General features: G+C 48.0%; 1 protein-coding gene across 12 annotated transcripts in view; it reads right to left on the bottom strand.

The window, feature by feature from the left end:
• ADARB1 (adenosine deaminase RNA specific B1) overlaps positions 1-20,875 on the bottom strand; it is a 150,023-nt gene that overhangs the window by 21,640 nt on the left and 107,508 nt on the right. For all 12 annotated transcript variants that reach the window (XM_027584489.2, XM_027584486.2, XM_027584495.2 and 9 more), the window contains one exon: positions 11,287-11,468. In XM_027584489.2, coding sequence (XP_027440290.1) covers positions 11,287-11,468 — 182 coding nt within the window. The remainder of the gene's footprint in view (positions 1-11,286; positions 11,469-20,875) is intronic.

Below are 20,875 nucleotides of genomic sequence, written 5' to 3'. Positions count from 1 at the left end.
AAAGATGTGTAAGATATGCTCACTGTAAAGTGCAGAGCACGGCTGAGAAAAATGAGAGCCTGAAGAAGTGGGCAGGTGTCTGTGCTCGTCCCCCGGGAGGTTCAAAGTCCTTAAGACGTCAGTTCTCCCCCAAATCGATCGACATATTCCATGCAAACTTAGTCAACACCCAAACAGGGTTTTATGTAGAAGTTGATACACTGATTATAAAATTGCTCTGGGGGCGCCTGGGGGGGCACAGTCAGTTAGCATTCGACTCTTGATTTCAGCTCAGGTCATGGTCTCAGGGTATCAAGCCCCGTGTCGGGCTCCGTGCTCAGCACCAAGCAGAGTCTGCTTGTTCCTCTCCCTCTGCTCCTCACCTCACTCATGCTCTCTCTCGCTCTCTCAAATAAAATCTTTAAAATTGCTGTGAAATGCAAAAAGGACGTATGTAGCCAAAACAACTTTGAGAAAGAAGTACAAAGTTGGAGGACTAATTCCACCTGATTTCAAAACTTATAAGACCAGTAATCATGACAGTGTGATACTGGCATCAAGACAAACAGCATGGAGGTTCCTCAAAAAGTTAAAAATAGACCTACACTACGATCCAGCAATTGCACTACTGGGTATTTACCCCAAAGATACAAATGTAGGGATCCGAAGGGGTACGTGCACCCCGATGTTTATGGCAGCAATGTCCACAATAGCCAAACTGTGGAAAGAGCCAAGATGTCCATCGACAGATGAATGGATAAAGAAGATGTGGTCCATATATACAATGGAATACTACTTAGCCATCAAAAAATAAATAAATTTTGCCATTTGCAAGGACGTGGATGAACTAGAAGGTATTACGCTAAGCAAGTAAGTCAGTCAGAGAAAGACAAATACCATATATTTCACACATATGTGGAATTTAAGAAACAAAACAGAATCATAGGGGAAGGAAGGGGAAAATTAAAATAAGATGAAATCAAAGAGGGAGACAAACCATAAGACAAACCTGTTACCTCTAGGAAACAAACTGAGGGTCGCTGGAGGGGAGGTGGGTGGGGGGATGGGGTAACTGGGTGATGGGCATGAAGGAGGGCACGTGCTGTAGTGAGCACTGGGTGTTATACACAACTGATGAATCACTGACCTCTACCTCTGAAACTAATAATATACTATATCTTAATTAATTGAACTGAAATAAAATAGAATAAAATTTTTTAAAAAAGACAGTAGTGGATCCTGGCTGCCTTCAGCTCAGGTCATGATCCTAAGGTCCCGAGATCGACTCCCACATCGGGCTCCTTGCTCAGCGGGGAGCCTGCTTCTCCCGCTGCCTGCCATTCCCCCTGTTTGTGCTCACTCTCTCTCTCTCTCTGATTAAAAAGAAAAAAAAAAAAAGGACTGACAAAAAGATCAACGGAAGACACTAGCATCCAGAAACAGACCTCCACGTATACATGCAAACTGATTTTTAATAAAGGTGCAAAAGAACTCAGTGGAGAAAGGATGAATTTTTCAATAGATGGTGCTGGGTCAATTGGATAAGTTATATGTTAAAAAAAAAAAAAGAACTTCAATTCATACCACACATCCTACACAAAAATTAGCTCAAAATGGAATATAGTGCAAAATTTAAACACTGGAACTGTAAATTTTTTAAGAATACAACACAGGAGAAAATCTTTGTGACACTGACTTAGGCAAACATTTTTTAGATATAACATCAAAACCGTGACTTAACAGAAAAGTTGGTAAATATGATTTTATCAAAACTAGAATTATTTGGTCTCTGAAAGACATAAGGTTAAGAGAATGGAAAGAAAAACATTTTCAAATCATGTATCTGATAAAGATCTTATAACCAGAATACATAAGTAACTCTCAAACTCAGTAAGAAATTAAACAACTTGCTAAGAAATGAGAAAAGTTTTGAACAGTTTATTGAAGAAGACATACAGATAACAAAATAGCACATGAAAAGATGCTCAACTTCCTTGGTCATCGGGGAAATGCAAATTAAAACCACAAGGAAACACCCTACACACCTGTCAGAAAGCTTAGCATGGCTCCGTACTCAGTGCTGGCAAGGATGAGGGGGAACGGGCGCCTCACGCAGCACCAGTGGGGGTGTAAAGGGGCAAACCGCCTTGGAAAGGTGTGACAGGGTTCTGAAAAATACAACCTGCGCCTGTCTTAAGACCCACCCTTTATACCCCTAGGTATTTACCTAAGAGAAATAGAAGGGAATGTCCATACAAAGGCTTGTACATGAATGTTCTCAGCAGCTTCCTTTGTAGCAGTAAAAGACTGGAAACAACCCAAGCGCCATCAACAGTTGGACGGACACACAAGTTGTGGTTTATCCACACAACCCATTACTACTTAGCCATGAAAAGGAATGACCTACTGATAAACTCAACAAACACGGATGAATCTCAAAATAGTTACGCTGAATGAAATAAGCTAGACAAAAAAGTACATATCTTATGATTTTTGTAAAATCCTAGAAACCCATAGCGGCAGAGCGCGTATCAGTGGTTGCCTGAGGGTGGGATAGGGGAAGGGCTTCGGGGGGGGGGGGGGCGGGGGGGGGAGCTGGGATTACCAAGGGCACCAGGAAACGGGGAGGGCGGTGGGCAGGCTCATTACCCTCCCTGTGGTGAGAGCTGTGCGCACGTAAACGGAGCTCAAAACTTACCAAACTGTATTTTTTAAATATGCAGTTTATGCCAATTATACCTCAATGAAACTCTGGAAAAACACTGCAAGGTAATTTAAAAAGAAAAAATATTGTTCTCATTAAAAAGTAACACTTGCTCATTGTGGGAAATTCCAAAAATTCACACAAAGCTCAGAAGAAATTACAGGTAGGACGACACACAGAGAGAGACACTGTAATAGTTCTGGGGGCTCTCAAGCAGATGGAAGCTTCCCGACTACGAAGCTTTAAGCAAGAAGCACACTTGCATCCCACCTCTGAGATCCTGACTTAGGGTAGGTTTTGTGGGTGGGTGGCCCTGGCTGGTGTCTCTAAACAAAAACAGAAACAAACACCCTTCACCAGTAACTCTTGAAGACTCTCTAGAGATTCTTAAATCCCACCCCACCCCCCGAAGAGTTCTTCCTTCTCAGATGAGAATCGCCATTTTAATCCTTGTCCTTCTGGCAAACGCACACCTCAGCATGCTTGAGAGCATGCGCGCACGTTCTGTATGCTGACTTCTGCACTGATCCTTGATCCTCTCTTACAGTCTGTTCACAGATGTGCATTACTAATAGCTACAAAACTAAGCTATACTCAGATTTCTGGGTATATTGTTAAACTTGATTTTCTAGGACTTCATTTAGGAGTTTTGCATTTTTAGTCATAGGTGATGCTGTCTGCGGTTTTCTTTTTATTTGTGCCTCTCTGTCCAGTTTTGGAATTAGGTCAACTGCTCTTTCCTATGACCTGGAACGTTTACATAAGAGGCGGAATTATGTTCTTTGGCAGACTGATTTAAAATCTGCGAACTTGTTGGAAGGTAATTTGTTGATAATATTTTCAATGTCTTTGCTGGAAATTTCCTTTGCCAGATTTTTGTATTTCTGTTGGGGTGAATTTTGGCAATTTACATCTTGCTTGTCCTTTTGTTGTTGTTGAGATTTTCAAATTTATCAGTATTAGAGCTGAATAAAGAATTCTCTTAAAATTCTGATGCCTGCCTCTGTATCCACAGATACACCAATTCCTACCGTTAATTTTGTTTTATCTGACATTATGTTTTTACCCGATGGTAGTAGATCTCTTTCATTGTTCTTTCAAATCAACACGTTTTAGTTTTGTTGATGGCCTATAATCTTATTCCGTGTTCCGTCCCTCCCTCGTGCTTTCTGTCTCTGATTTTCTTCCTTCTTCCTGTAGTCAGCTTCTTATTTAGCTCTACTGCAGTTTTCCTTCTCAATTCTGAATCAAATGCTTAGCTCATTGTTTTTGATTCATTCATTCAGGGCCATGCATGATTCTGCCAAGTGCAACTGTGGCTCTATCCCATCATTTTTGATATGTGTATTCTAGGAGTCCAGTTTAAGAATACTTGCTGAAGAGAGTCTAACCTCCAAGTGGCTGAGGACTTTTGGTCTTAATTTCAGCTCTTTATAGCTGGCTTTAAGTTTTAGGGTCTGCAGTAAGAGAAAGCAACCTGTACAGTTAATGAGTCTGGATTTAATTACCTATGACCGTGACCGTGTGATGCACTGCAGAGCTGAGTGGTGTGACAGACTTGAGAGGACAGTGTTAATCCTGTTATTAAGTCCAAGCTACTTGAAGGAGACCATTTCTAGCATCAGCTTCAAGTGGATTCTCTGTCCTATCTCACACCAGTTCCTCAAAACCATACCTAGTATTAGGTGAAAAGCTGGCAGTGCTGTTCAGCCTGAGTCCAAAGGCCTGACAACCAGGGCAGCTGGGGTAAATCCTAGTCCAACTGTAGAAGGTGGGGTCGGGTGTCCCGGCTTAATCAGTGAGGCAGGAAAAAAGAGGTAAATTCCTTGTTCCTCCCCTTTTTGTTCTCCACTCTGTGTTCCTCAACAGGTTAAAAGATGCCCACCCACACTGGGGAGGGCAATTTGCTTTACTGAGTCTCCTGATTCAAATGCTAATCTCGTTCTGCAAAACCCTCACAGACGGAAATAATGTCTAATTTGGGTGCCGGTGGCCACTCGATTTGACACATAATATTAGCCATCACAGTACATTAGTTTACCCTTCCTTTCCCAAATAGCTTTTTGTGTTTCCTGGAGTTTCCATATTCCTTTTTTTTTTTTTTAATTGTTCACAAAGAAACATTTACTTTCACATTATCATAAGACCATTTAGTTTCTCAGGCTATTTGTTAAAATGCATTCATTTTTTTCTGAAAACCATTCTTTTTAGAGCTCTCTGATATGATTCTCTATTTTAACTTGGAATTGTTACATTTTAGTCTTGCTGGTAAGTTATCTTTTTCATTGTATTCTTGGATTTACAAAGTATTTTTCTTGGATTCCATATTTTTCTCTTTCTTAGATGTCTTTTTCATTTTGTTACAGTAGCCTCACTATTTTTCCTCAAAAAAAATATATATTGGAAAGAAACCCTCTGAATCCTTGAACACCTGAAAATTATCACTTTGTCCTAATGCTTAATATTTGGTTAAATAAGAAATTCTACAAAAACCATTTTCTCTTCAGCTCTGGCTTCCAGTGTCCCTGAGAAGTGTTACATAAATCTGATAACTTATTGTAGTTAATTTAGAAGCTTTCAGCATCTTCTCTTTACACCTTTGCTGTTCTGAAATTCATAAGGATGTGCTAGGAATGGATTTGTTTAAAAAATTCTGCTCACTACCCAGTGCATTCTTTCCATTGCAGTACTCATGGTTTTCTTCAGTACCCCAAAATTTTCTTCTATCATCTCTTCCTCTGTTTCCTATTTCTGAAATGCTACCAGATAGACATCAGATTAACTTTCTACATCTCCTAACTCTTCACATTTTATACTTTTCGGCTCTGAGTTGTCAGAGATATATTTGATATACCTTCCTCTCCCCTCACAAGAATTACTCTACAAGGGAGAGTTTTGTTCTGCTCACTACTCATCCCAACATCCAGAACAGTGCCTATTATATACCTAACTGGTGTTTGTTGAATGAATGCTTTCTAGACCTTCAAACTGATATTTGCTTTCCACATTGACAAAATACTCTACGTATACTGGTAAGGTTTGTTATTTATATTCTCTTCTGTTCCCTGAATTAGGTTTATTTTCTCTTAGTTGTTCTATTTTATCATATAGATCATTCACTTCTGTGCTATTTATTTTCCTCAAATGATAATGGTTGTTCATTCATGTTTGTGAATAAAAATCTTGGTTGATTAATTTGGGTAGCTGGCATAGTTTCTTCTATGTGTTTCCTGGCTGTGTATATGATTCCAGGGAGAACCTAGAGGGAAAGCCACGTCCAGCCAGGACCCACATCGCCTTCTAGACCAAGAGTCCGGAGGTCCAGCCCAGTCCTTGCTTGGCTGTCAGGATGGTCAGGGGACCCTAACCACTTAGAGAGTAGCCCCACCATGGGTGAGACTCCCTCAGAGGAAATCGCTGGCCTCTCCCTAGACGTCAAAAGGCCACGGGACACCAAGGTACTGTTAGGAGTTAAACATAGTCCTGATACCACCTTTTTCTCATTTTACTGATTCTCTGCTATTAAGAACTCGTACCTTATGCTCTGGAGTTCTATCAGGGTACTTGGGTCTTTGGTAGTATTACTAGCACACCTGTTCTATTTCTGACACCTGCTTGGCATGCAGGTTCCTTCAGGTCACTGAGCTCATTCAAGGGCATGGCCTTTCAAGTAGACAGAATCAGGGAGGGTTTCTTGAGGGTCTGGAGTGGAGGTGGGGACCTGTTTAGAACAATTGGTGGGGAATCTCTGACCATAATGGAATTGACTCTTCCATGAATAAATGGATAATACTGGTGCTTTCTTCCTTTGCAATTCTATTGCTTCTTTACAATAAAGTCAAAACAGAGGATTATTTTTGAATACTTAAACCTTAGAATTACAACATTTTGCATATTAGAACTAGAAAGAGTTAACTGAGAAAATAAGACCTTAAAGTACAAATCGTTTTTATATTTTAAGCTAAATAAAGTGCCATCTTTAGCAAGAATGGAGAAAATGAGGCAAAAAGAAATAGCTAGCCTGAAGTTTCAATGCAAACCATATGCTTTTTCTGGGGCAGAAAGCCCCCAAATGGTCACAAGAGTGTATATATGTCTATGAGTCCCTGGGGCCAACACCACCATGGGGAAAGGCACCAATAAGGAGCTTATCTTTCTGGGGCCACAAAGCGAGAACTAGGGTAATGAGTCAATCACAGGCCGTGGTGCAGAAACCAACAGAATCGGGTGCAGCTTGGCTGGCAATAAGAGTCCCTCAGCTGCTGTAAATTAAGTGTGCTGGATCCGGACTTCTGGAGCGAAACTACAAACTGTGAGCTGGCCTGATGACGGTCACAGTGAACAACTGAGAACACCAGCTGGCACTGGCACTGCTTAGTCCCCTTCCTAAATCTATTGTCTATGGTTTCTCCTATGTTAATGGGTAATCAAAAGTGAATTATGTATATAACGGTCAGTAACAGATATTTAGGGTCACTAGAGGTTCCTGTTACAGAAACTGTCAGCCATTTGTTAGCTGACCAGAAATTTGTGTAGTTTGCAATCTCGATGAAGGTGGCCTCTGTTCTGCAAATAATGCAAGACCTGGGTAGGAGTCCATCCAGAAACCAAGTGTGCGGCCACCAGCAGTGATGACACCTGAGCCTGAGCCTATGTCGCAGACCACGAGGGTCCAAAAGGCTGCCTTTTCACTGGGAGCAGAGCACCCGTGAGACTGCCATTCTGATTTTTGTTAAAGACGATGACTCCTGAGCTGACAGGGGAGTGAATGAAGCCAGCAGGGCAGCAAGGCGCAGGCTCTTCCTGGCCTGGGCCCCACCTCGTCCTCCTGTGTGGCCACTAACCCCAGCCAGGTCCCTTCACACCGGCGCCTCTGGCCAAAAGACTTCCTTCTTGGAACTCGACCTTGGGGTTTTACAACACCGACTTTGGGGAAGAGCCTGAGCACTCTAGTCCAGAGTGACGAGTGTGATGCTGGCAGCCTGGCCTAAGGGAGCACCCATCACGCAGATCCAGGGATGCAGGCAGGATTCTCACCCAGACTCTGCATTCCTGAGGCAGTATGGGGCTGGGTGTATTGAGTTCTATAGTTTCCACCCCACCAACAGGCCGTGGGGGTGACAGGAGAAGGGTCTCGGACTTGACTTTGGATGCAGGAGGGAGGAGGCCAAGCAAGGTGGGGACACACGCCCAGCCAGCAGCGCAGATGACTCTGTTCTGCGCGTGCTCAGCGTGGGGTGGTGCAGGGGCTGCAGCTCGCCCCACTGTGAGGGAGGGGGCGTGTATATGCCCAGGACGTGGATTGAGAAGAACACTCCATCAAGCATAACAACTTATTTCTGAAAAATATTCAACAATGTCAGTAAGTAGCTACTTCTCCACTAAAGATCCCCACAGAGAGAATTTCTAAAAAACAACAAGCAAACCGCGTCCACGGAACTAAAGAGTTTAGAAGGCACTTCCAGGTCGCCCGGGTGGCCTCCCACCAGAAGCTGCCGTGTCCACGGCAGGCACTGGCGTCACGCTGGTGTGAGCGCTTCCTGCACCTCCCTGTGAGGAAACTCTTCCCAAGGCCGTTCCGGGCCTCGGGCCCTCCTCACCCACTCCCTCACACCTACCCTCTCTCGTGCGCTTAAGGGCAAGAGGCAGACGTCAGCTCCTCCCACCATGACGAGCAGGTATGCGGCTTTCCACGGGTGGAAGGTGCACGGGTCTCGCCTGGCAGGCCAGCAGCACCCCTGCTTTCTTTCGGCCACACGCTCAGCCGCTGCCTTCCCAGGGGCCCCGCACTGACTGGACTCACGAGAACCCACTCGCTCCCTTGGCACTGCCCTGGCGGTCACGCTCTGTGTCCACGCTGGCAGCCCGGCCAGCCGTGACCCTGGGGCCCTGGGAAGGTTCAGACTGCAGCCTTTCTTCCTGAGGTCTCAGCATGCACCTGGATGGCAGCCCGGCCAGCACAGAAGCCCAGACTCAGGGGCAGACAGATGTGAATCAGAAGCCAGAACTATTCTGAAGCTTGCAGGTGTCAGATCGGAAACTAATCGGGAAAGAAGATACAAGAGTTCAAGAGGCTTCCACGTCCGAAATACCAGGGAAGGGCGTCAAGCATGTGCTCTTGGCCCCACGGAGGCAGCTCACCACTGACCAGTTCTTTCTTCTCGTAAAAATCTACTTCCTATGCTGGAAGGAAAATGACATCCTTCTCATCTGTCCTTGGCACGAAAGAAGCCAGCCCAGCACGACACCTGCTGCTGAAGTCCACCTGGGTCTGTTCTGGTCTTTGCTTAACGGGCTGTTCCCTGCACGGCCCAGCTGGCTACCCCTGTTCCTCCCTGGGGATGCTGCACACCTGGGTGCTGCCGCGCTCTCATTCTCCCTGAACGCAGGAACCACCTGTGATAAAATGGGAGGTGAAAGGGCAGGACCAACACCATGAACTGTAGAAAAATACGTGTGCACCACAAATGCACGTGACCCGAAGGAGACAACCTTCGATGTGCCGGTCGTTCCACTGTCCAGGTCCCTTGTTAAATGGAAGACTTCCCTCCCAAGAAAGTTCGAAGGGCTTTGCCGTGGGGCCCATTTTACAGGAGTGTGACCTCCCAAACGTGAGATGTAAGACGTCAATACTCTCTGCTCTAGACTCCCCCTGCTTGAGTCCCTCTGTCCGTGATAATACCCGCCCATATCATCCGCCTTAGACTGTAATGTGGCGGAGCGGCATCCACGCCTCCTCCCTGCTGGTGCCCGTGGCTCCCCCAGCATGCGCTGCACCACCCCGGCTGACCGCCACAGACCAAAGACATCTCCAAAGCTGCTTGCCGCAAGGACTTGAGCTCTCTGCAAGGAAAAACACCACCACAGTTTCTAAAATAAAGCATCATCCAAAGTAAAATATCTCGAACAGTTTGCATTTTGAAACAGACTTTGCTGGCAGAGTGATGCTGTCCAGTGGCTCAGCATTCGAGAACTACTCTGTGTCCTGAAACCCCGGTGCTGCCCCGTATTTCACAGAATTCCCGCACACTTGTCCAGAATGATCGTGCAGGGCACCGGCCCGGCCCCGTCACGGGGAAGACCGGGAATCCGGGCTGTCAAAGCCACAAGACCACCCGGCTCCTCGGCAGGCCCTCGGCACCCACAGGCGCGCATCCACCAAAATCGCACGGCAGTGGAAGTGATGCTGGGGAGAGGGGAACGAAGAGCAGGCTGTGTTACTCTGCGACGGACTTGGTCTTCGTAACAAATACACAGAGGACGACTTCAGGGTCTCTACCTCGCAAACGCTGTTTTCGCTATCTTTTCATAGGTGTATGCACACTCATCTACACACCCTACGACAAAAACGCACCTGACTTGTATAAGTGAGCTTCCCTTTCAAAATTGTACAACGTTCCCCCAGCGACATGACCTGTCTTTGCACGCGTTAGCCCTGGACGCAACGCGAGCCAGCACGGCGCTGGTCCGGCGACATCGGAGCGCCTCTCATGCGCCAGGCACGAGACAGCTAGCAGCTGCAACGGAACAGACCATGGGGGCCACGCAGGGAACACTGTTTTCTGCATCATGGGAAGTTCATGTTCTAACCTTACAGGATACTTACGCTATCTCCTCTCTCCCAGTGGAGGCGCCATGCCTGTGGACGCTCGGCGGCAATACTATCAAGTTTTAGCAGAGTCAGTATTTTTCGTAAAAAATAATGCTTAAAGTTAGGGAGCTGTAAAATGTGATCAGAAACAACCACTGGCTTTCTCCGTTTTGCATAATTTCTGTGCTCTAACAGACATGCCTTCACCTAAGATGCCACGCTGCTCTTCCCCAGGTAAAGGCGGGCTAGCAGCCAAGCACCACAGACAGGGCAGTGCGCACACACACACCAAAAAAACACATGCTTTAGTTTGGATTATGGTTTTAGTTCTGAGCTTTAAAAAAGTGAGTAAAATGATATTTTCAAAAGGATAAAAATACCTTCACTGTGTCCTTTAAAGAGGGGTGAACTGAGAAGTTAGGACCCTTGCACTCAAGAGTTCTTGCTCCCTCACTGGTCAGCACTGAGATGCTAAAGGGGACACAGCAAACGAACCAGTGACCACAGACACTCTGGGCTGGCGCAAGGCACCACCACCGCATCACTGACCCATCCCAGGGGTGCAAAACTCCATCCCCAACCTCCCTCTGAGGTGGCAGCCCAGCACCGAGATGACCAGCCCCACTCCGTCTTGGACAGCTGACGCCCGCATATTTTCCATGGCATCTGTGAGTCTCTCCCACTGACACAGGACTTGAAAACATATATACAAGGGAAAGAAAAACAGGCAGGTGCCAAGTCTGGGCAGTAAACTCATCTATAAAAGGCAAGGTTTTTGATCAGTAAAGAGAGGAACTGTATGAGGACCCACTTAAGCGGCCCAGAGGCCCTGCAACACGGCCTCCCGCCCTCTGCTCTGACAGACAGCAGCTTCCCTATGGCGTTTCCACGTGTGAGACTCTGATATGACCCAGCAGGGTTATCTGAACACCGAGTGCAAGGCCCCAACACGGCCCAGCGAGGTCATGAGGTCATGTGAACACTGACACAGCCATGCTGCAGGGGTACTTGCCGCTGAGCAGAGGCTTGTTGAGCATGTACAGCGGGGGCAGGTCTTCTATGTTGGAGATCCGCTGGTACATGGCCCTGGAGAGGTGGTCGCCATGGTAGAGGCTGCCCAGGATGATGCTCGAGAAGTAGATTGGCTCCACGAAGATGCTGAGCAGGGACCCCTGCACGCCCACCACGTTCCACCTGCAGGCAGAGGGAACACACTCTTGAGTGGAAGACGGGGTGTCACGCAGAGGGCGCCAACCCAGCACACCACACAGCTGCCTGGCCCACAGACATACTTGATGCTGAACAAATGTCAACAACTAGGAAAAGGCAGCACTTAAATGGAACCGACACAGAGGGAATATGCTACTGAACGATTCTTCGAAACTGGGGAACGATCTCCTGTGACACATCACTGAGGCCTAGTGCTGGAAAGCGTCCACGAGCCACATTTCTTGGGAGAAAAATCAAAGAAGCAAGTACATTTTTATTATTTCCAGTAAAAATAACTGCAGAGGTGCCTGGGTGGCTCAGTCGTTAAGTGTCTGCCTTCGGCTCAGGTCCATGATCCCAGGGTCCTGGGATCAAGCCCCGCATCGGGCTCCCTGCTCCATGGGAAGCCTGCTTCTCCCTCTCCCACTCCCCCTGCTTGTGTTCCCTCTCTCGCTGTGTCTCTCTCTGTCAAATAAATAAAATCTTAAAAAAAAAAAAAAAAACTGCAAAAGAGACTTTGAAAACCTCAAACTTGCTCCTTGCTGACAATCTGAGCCAAGCTTGGTTTGATACGTGGAGGGAGGCTCGGTTGGGAGGGGAGGGCGAGCTCCCAGCTGCCCTGGGTCACTAGTCACAGCACTGTTCCCGTCACGGGCAGCCTAGGCTTTCTGCTCCAGCGCACCTACCCTCTCACCACGCGCCCCTGCCCCCTTCCTGAGTTCACAGACAGCAGGAGCCCATGGTGCCAAGGCCACAGGGCTGGGAAGGCACGGCCCACATGTTCCTGGGGCCAGGGGGCTGTCTGGACAAAGAGCAAGCAGTAACAAGGCAAACACACGATCAAGAGCACAAACAGAAGTGAAATCAACTGGAGAGGAAGCAGGATTCCAAGAAAAGGGAAAGTGGGTGCCGACTTCAGGGAAGGCTCCCGAGGGTGACCCTGATGCTCAGCCCCAGGGGCCGCCTTGGCTGCAACACAGGTCAGAAGTGAGCAGGGACAGGACGGGAGGCCCGTCTTAGAAAGACCTGGGCTTGGGTTCGGGGGCTGCAGGGTCTGGACAGGCTGGGGGGTGGGGCTGGGGTGGGGTGCAGAGCCCCTCCCTGCCCCCCCTGCACCGCCCCCACCGCGAGGCTGCCCGTGCCATCTCGGCCGCACCCATGTTTGTACGCTGGGCCCAAGCCCAGCAGCCCCCTCGGCCCTCGTGGAGACAGAGGGCAGTGCCCAGTGGGTCAATGGTGGCACAGGGTCCACTGCCCAAACTCCTGACCTGTCCGGCTCCATGCTCTATGCTGGAGCCAAACCCGCAGAGTCACGGGCGGGTGGCTCACAGAGCTGGGGACCTCCTGTCAGAACAGACCGAGGAGGTACCATTTGGCCATTGCCCCTGCTGGACCACAGGTCCCCACCTGCTTCATCGCTGTCTCCCACGGTGACCACGGCCCCCACGCCCAGTGGCCCATCCCAGGAGAGCCACCGTGGGACCCTGTGAACACAGGCCAGGCCAGGACACCCCTGTGCACAAAATCTTCCAACACGCCCATCTTTTCCCTAGAAATCACCATCGATCCAAAGGCCCCTCTAGGCCCATCTGGCCTGGCTGTCCCTCCCCCACCATTCCCCTCCCATGCTTGGGCCACCAGGGGCAAGGGGGCTTCTGGCCACTCCTCCCAGGCCCTCTGGCCTGGAACCCGTCCCCAGCAGCCTCCTGGCCACAGCGCCCCCACCTCTCTGTGGGGCCTCCCACCCACCGCCTGCATGCTCTCCTGTGCTGACTTCCTACATCCTCTGAGGGTCTACTTGTCCTTATTTGTCTCCACTCCCACCTCCCAGCACGCAAGCTCCATGGGGGAGGGGCTTCTGTTTTCCTCACCGAGACAGCCACAGATCAATAAATACTCGCTGAAGGGATGAGTCCCCAGTCCTGCATGTTCCTCCCACCCTCTGAAAAGTTCAAACACAGATTCTCCTATCTTACAAGAAAAAGCATGAACTGGCTCCATGCTTACAAAAACCACAGGGCACCCCTTCTTATGTAAATTTGAGCCTGTATAGGGGTTTAGACCATCTCTAAGGGGAATTCAGCCTCCCAGGGCAAACTAAAACAGTGATCTTGCAGAGCCCTGTATTTGTGCCGAGTCATTAATTCTGAACACATACTTCGTGAAAGAATTCTAGCAGCCACAATTGCTCTGTGGAGGCCCTGGGTGGGAACGCGTGGGTCGCCAGGCACTTCTGCAGCCGGGCTCCTGCCAGTGCACCTTACAGAGCACAGGGAGGGCTGGGAGGCTGGATGCAGCCAGGCTCCGGGCACCCGACGTCCCCAAGCAAACCTCTGCAAAGACGTGGGCCAGGTGTGCACACCCACCTCCACCTTGGTGCCTGGCTCAACCCCCCTCATGAGGGCGCAGGGGTCCGCAGCTGGGTGATGGGTGATACTAGTAAGAACCAAGTAGGTACCCAGGTGCAATGGCCTCTCTCTCCCCTCCCCAGGTGATTTCTGGGAGGCCAGGGCTCAGAGCAGGGTTGCCCAGCTGGGTCCCCTGGTGCAGCTTCTCCGTGCCCACCCACAGCCTCCAGGGAAGCACACGGGGGCCCCTCTCCTCCCCACTGCCCTGCTCCCCCTTCTGGGCTGCCTCTGAGTCTGCTACACAGGAAGAGTGGAGGGCGGCAGCCCCTCCCCCCCACTCAGGTAGGAGGTCCCTGCTTCCTCCCTCCCTCCCTCCCTCCCTCCACGCAGCTGAGGGCACAGGGGCTGTGGTCATCGGAACCGAGACCCCCGCTCCTTCTCGACAGGACGCGCTGTGCGTCGCCCCGTGGCTCACTCTCATCACTGGCCCCCACCAGTCAAACAGATGGCACCTGCGGGCCCCCAGCTGTAGGACTGCTCCTCCCTCCCAACGTCCAGCCTGCCCACTGCCCCGATCCTATGCTCTCCCATCCGATGGGGACGTCTGTGGAACATGGCTGTGCCCCTCTGTAAGGGACACGGGCGGCCTCGCCTTCCAGGGGGGCCGCCCAGGATGCTCTCACTCGCTCGGGCCAGGGACAGGACAGCAGCCAGCTGGCAGCATCCTGGTCACCACAGCATTTCTGGACCTTAGCCCCCCCGGCCACGGCTGGTGTGACAGTAACAACCCCTCCCAAGCATACCTGAGCCTATGCTACTGAGTGACTCCAGGAGGATGGGGGCTGGTCCAGGGGACTGGAGGGCCGGCCCATTCAGCCCAACCCCCCCACCCCCACTTCCAGGGAGGGCAGAGGGTGGAGGCTGGTCACCAGGGACCAGGGACTTACGCCCAGTAATGGAAATCTGCACAACGGCCCCCCCAGCGGAGGGGCTCACAGCCAGGTGCTGAGGGGAGGTGTGCGGGACAGCAGGGATGCGCCCCAGCCCCAAACCCTTCTCCTGTGCGTCTCTTTCACCTGGCTGTTCCCCAGCTGTGTTCTTTCTAATAAACTGGTAAGTGCTAAGTAAATTGTCTTCCCTGCATTCTGCGAGCTCTCTTAGCAATTTACTGAACCCAACGAGGGGGTCCTCGAAACCCCTGATGCGTGGCCGAGTCAGACAGCATGTGGGTACCCTGGCACCCAGTTCCTACAACTGGCGTCTGGAGGAAGCAGTCCCGTGAGGCCGAGCCCATACTCTGCGGGGTCTGCGTGAGCTCCAGGAGGCGTCGCAGAGTCCTGGAGAAGTGTGTGGGGGGAGCCTGACGCTCACGTGTGTAACCCCCATCTCAACAAGACCCAGAACGTTCACATCTCCCCAGCAGAGACCCCCAGCCAGTGCCTCTGTATTACTGAGTTGTAGGAACTTTATCAGCTGAGTTCTCACCAGAAGTCAGAATCCTGTTTCCCCTTTGTGGCTTTTTCTTTCCACTATACCTAAGGGGGTTTTGGTAAGTTTTAAATTTCTAATTTAGTCAAATTTATTCATGTTTTTCTTTTTAATTTGGGCTTTCTATGCCTTGATTATGAAACCTGCTTCAGCAGAGGCCACAAAACTTAGCAGCCACTCTTCACATTCAGCTCCTTCATCTAGCTGGAATGCGCTTCTGGGTGCCGAGTCAAGGGCCTGCTTTTCTTTGTGCATAAACACACTCCGTAGGTCCAGGACTGTTTGCAGACCACAGATCCCACATACAGCAGAGACTGCGGTGGCAAGGCCCACGTTCCTTCCCTCCCTCCCGAGAGCCCCAGCTTCCTGCGCAGCAAGACGTGGCCCTGGACCGGGTTCTGGATGATGAAACGCAGCTGTCTAATGTGACCCGGCCAGTGGCCCTGGAGGCGTGGCCCAGGAGGCACGCTGAGCTGGCCCTCCTGCCTGCCCTCCCTGCTGCTTCGGAAGCTCAGAGCAGCTACAGGGGATCTGGTGAGCACTGCAGAACCTTGAGGACAGAAGGTACCTCCTGGATGCAGCAGGAAGGCTGAATCTGGACGACCCACCTACTGTTGGACCTGACTCTCTCTGAGACAGAAATAAACTTCTGTATCGTTTGCATTTCCTCTAAACACAGGCGACCCTGACCGCCCGTCACCAGCAGTCTTACACCTGCCATCTGAGGGTTTTCAAGGGCCATGAAAAAATGATGACATTTAATTAAAATTGCATTAAAGTTACAGCTTTGTAAGAAACTGACCAGACCGTTAAAAGTGCACTACTGGATTTGGTGTGTATATGTGTGTTTTCCTGACAGGACAGCCTGTCACTGTGCTTCTCTTTACCAGCCTTGCTGGTTTGGGGATGAAGGTGGTGATGATCCCACAAAGTGAACCGGGGCTCTTTCCCTAGTTTTCTGATCCCTAAAATGGGATTCCTGGCTCTGCGAGCACGCAGAGCACTCAAGGACAAGCCATCCAGGACAGCAGTTCCCCTTCTCCACGGGGAAATCCCTTTCTTCGAGTTTCTTCAGCTGATTTCCCCCTGGCTGACTCCCCGCCCTGGGCGTGGCGGGTGGAGTGTATGTAACAGCTCCAGATTCGGTTAATGTCCTCCACCCATGCCAACGTTAGGAATGGACGCTTCTCTAAAAGGTTTGTGTAACTCCGTGTCACCCTGGTGACGAAGTTGCCTGCAATCCCGCACACAACTCCCTACAGCATGTTTTAGCGTCAGCCGTGTCCCGAACTGTCCCCTCTTCCATCCCCAGCAGAGCTGGGCCAGGCTCTCTGTTCTTGTCAGTTTTGCCAGCTCTGTTCATGTCATCATCCTTTCGAAAGAACTTACACGGGGGTTTGTTACTACCTACTGTTTATTGTCTTTCAAAATAATTTCTGCTCTTTACTGTTTCCTTCTTTCTAAATATTTATTTGGATTTGTTCTCTTTGTAACTCCGTAGCTCTGGGGCTTTTTGTGATTTACTTACAATCATTTTCTAATTTCCACTGTAATTTCTTCTTCTGGAAGTTACTGAGGTGTGGCTGACACGCACCACATGGCGCGTATTAAGGCTCACACAGTGGTAAGAGGTGTGTGTTTGCTTGTTTTCAAGCAGGCTCCATGCCCAGCGCAGAGCCCAGCGCAGGGCTTGAACTCATGACCCTGAGATCAAGACCTGAGCTGAGATCGAGTCGGACACTTAACCAAGACTGAGCCTCCCAGGGGCCCTAAGAGGTGACTTCTGTGTGTGCCCTTGAGACCATCACCCCCAAAGTCCTCTCAGACCTTGTCCCATATGCCCGCTCGGCTGCCCCTCCTCCTCTGGCCCCTCCCTGAGCAACCACCAGCCTGCTTTCTATCACTGGAGCTTAGTGTACATTCCCTAGGATTTCTGTAAATGGCACCACCCAGCAAGCACTCCTGTTTGTCTGGTTTCTCTTACTTTGCATCATCATTTTGAGATTTACCCATGGTGCACTGGGTATCACTGTTCATTCTTTTTTCCCCCCAAGGAGTATCCCACTGTATGGACACACTGCCACGTATTCATCTACTTCCCCACAGTCGGCCATTTGGTTTGTTTCCACTTTCTGACTACTACAAAGACACCTGCTAGGCACACTCGAGTGTGAGTCTGGACACGGGCTAGGCACATCTTTAACTTTTTAAGACACCGCCGAACTCTTCACAAGTGGTTGTGCCGTCTGCATGCCTGCCCTCGGTGGCCAAGGGCACTGGTTCCCCGCATCACTGTCCACACCTCATATGCTCAGTGTTCTGATGGGTGTGCTTTTGTGCTTCACGTGCATTTCCCAGTGAGGACGGTGTTCAGCGTCTCGTCATGTGCTTCTTTGACATCTTTTTTGATGAAGTGTCCATTCAGATATTTTGCCCATTTTAAAATTGCTTTTCCCTTGTATTGAGTTTCGAGGGTCTAAATTTTAATATTGTGTACAGGCCCTTTATCAGATACCTGATTTGTGAATATTTTCTCCCAGTTGGTGACTTTATTTCTCATCCTTTTAGTGGTGTGTTTAAAAGAGAAGTAATTTTAATCTGATGGCGTTGAGTGTCTCTGGTGTTTCATCTGAGAAGGTGCCTACCACAACTGCTAGCATCTTCCCTTGCTTTCTTCTACAACTTTTACACATTTCAGTCTATGATCCATTTTGAGTTAACTTTTGTATATTATACAAAATATGAAGTTCATTTGTTTGTTTTTACATAGAGATGTCCAATTGTCCCAGCACCACTTGTTAAAAAGACTTTTTCCCACTGAATTACCATTGCACCTTGGTCAAAAGTCAGTGTGGCTAATATGGAGCAAGTGGAATTCGAAATTATAAAACATAACATCACTTACATTAATGACTCCAAAAATTAAATACTTAGGTATAAATCTAACAAAATACATACAAAATCAATACGAGGAAACTACAAAACTCTGAAAAAAGAATCAAAGAAATAAATAGGAGAGATATTCCATGTTCATGGATAGGAACACTCAATATTGTCAGGATATCAGCTCTTCCCACCTTCATCGAGATTCAATGAGTCTTAGTCAAAATCCCAGCAAGGTATTCTGCAGGTACTGACAAACGGATTCTCAAGTTCAAATGGAGGCAAAAGACCCAGAATAACCAATACAACACTGGAGGAGAACAATGTTGAAAGACTGACACTGTGTGGCTTCAAGACTGACTATAAAGCTACAGTAATTGTGATATTGTGATTTATAAGAACTGTATTTTGGCCTTATATATATTTGGTCTTCATCCATGGTTCCTGGCTCATGGCTCCTAGAACCCTTGGAATTTCCTGAGCGATGAGAGCCTCATATGTGTCTTTCTCTATGTTAACGAGGTGACTTTTAGAAAGCATCTAAGGATGAGGGTTGGTTTAGAAGGGTGGAACTTCCAGACCCATTCCCCTCTCCTGTCTCTAAGGAGGGGAAAGGGGCTAGAGATTGAGTTAATCACCAATGGCCAATGATTTGGGGCGCCTGGCTGGTTCAGTTGGTACAGGATGAGACTCTTGATCTTGGGGTCATGAGTTTGAACCCAACTCTGGGTGTAGAGATTACTTAAGAAATTTTAAAAATTTTTAAAAAATCACCAGTGGCCAATGATTTAATGAATTGTGTCTATGTAATGAAGTTTCCATAAAAACCCCAAAGGACAGGGTTTGAAGCTTCCAGGTTGGCGGACATGTGGATGTGAGGAGAGCAACGCACCTGGAGAGGGCTTGTAAGCTCCTTGACCCTCTCCCCATGACCCACCCTCTGCATCTCTTCATCTGCTGTTACTGAGTTACATCCTTTTCTAATAAGCTGGCGATTTAGTGAGTGAAAGGTTTCTCTGAGATCTATGAGCTGCTCTAGCAAATTAATTGAACCCAAGGAGGAGGTCCTTGAGACCTCCAGTTTATAGCGGGTTGGTCAGAAGCACAGGCGAGTTGTAGGACACCCAGCTGGTGCCAGGATTCCTTGTTAGATGTGTGAGGGACCAATCCCTCCTACACACACACACAATGGAACTGGATTCAAAATCCAAATGGTAATCAAGACAGTGTAGTACTGGCGAAACAACAGACAAACAGATCAAGGCAATAGAAAAGAGAGCCCAAAAATAGATCCACATAGATGTAGTTAACAGATCTTTGATAAAGAAACAAAGGCAACACAAGGGAGCAACCAGAGTCTCTTCAACAGGTGGGGCTGGAAAAACAGGATGTCCACATGCAAAAAAATGACTCTAGACACAGACCTCACACCCTTCACAAAAACTAACTCACAGTGGATCACGGACCCAAATGTAGAATGCAAAACTATAAAGCTCTTAGAAAACAGCACAGGAGAAAATCTAGATGACCCTAGGTTTGGTGATGACTTTTTCCAAGCACAATCCATGAAAGAAATATTGACAGGTTGGACTGCATTAAAATTTAAAACTTTTGCTTGGCTAAAAACAATATCCGCAGAATGAGAAGACAAGCCACAGACTGGGAGAAAATTTTGCAGAAGATATGTCTGACAAAGGACTGTTATCTAAAATATACCAAAAAAACTCTTAAAACCCAAAAAGAAAACAAAACAAACTACCCTATTAAAAAATGGGTGAAAGATCTTAACAGACACCTCACCATGTTTTTTAGCTCTTGTGAGCTAAAAGTGACCATGAGTGAGCATGGGTGAACAAGTATCTCTTGGAGACTCTGCTTTCAGTTCATTGGGGCAAATACCCAGAAGTGGAATTGCTGGATCATATGGTAATTATATGTTTAACTTTTTAAGGAGCCAATATTCACGGATGGACTGATTTAACTTTATGTTAATTTTTTCCATTTCCATCCACAATTTCACAAGTCCATATAAAATCTGAGCAAAACATCTGGTGACACTTGAGCTGATTCTAAAATATGTACAGAAGAATAGAGGTACATAAAAAGCTACCTTTAAACATGTTGAAAGGTCAGAAGTGTAAAAACTGTGTGATCTGTACAATTACATCTGATTATGAGCTAATGGTGATTTGAGAGGCTCAGAACAGACCCATCTTTGTAAGAGAGTTCAGTATGTAATAGAGATGCCTTCACAGATCAACGAGGAAAACGTCAATTATTTAGTAGATGGTACCTGGAAAACTGATTCACTGTATTAAAATAATAAAGCCAAATTATTACTTACAAATACAAATGTGTTAAAGGCCTAAATTTGAAAGTAAAATGATAAAAATCTTAGAAAAAGGTATGGGAGAATATTTGTATGTCCTTAATTTGAGAAGGAATTTCTTAAATAAGATCCTGGAAGTGCAAACCACAGGGTGAAAAATTAATGGATCAGGTAATAACAAAACGAAGGTTTGGCATGGACCAAGTGAAGACATGGGTTTGGACTGGAGAAGACACGGAACTTCTGAAACCATCAAGGACTGCAGTGCAAACTATATGAGGAACGTCTGCAGACCAAGATGAAAAAACCATGAGATCCCAAAGACAAGTGGACAGAGGGTGTCA

The sequence above is a fragment of the Zalophus californianus genome, chromosome 1 (genome assembly GCF_009762305.2).
Source record: "Zalophus californianus isolate mZalCal1 chromosome 1, mZalCal1.pri.v2, whole genome shotgun sequence".
NCBI lineage: Eukaryota > Metazoa > Chordata > Mammalia > Carnivora > Otariidae > Zalophus > Zalophus californianus.
The sequence above is the reverse complement of the archived record's forward strand: the minus strand, read 5'-3'. Positions and strand labels throughout refer to the sequence as shown.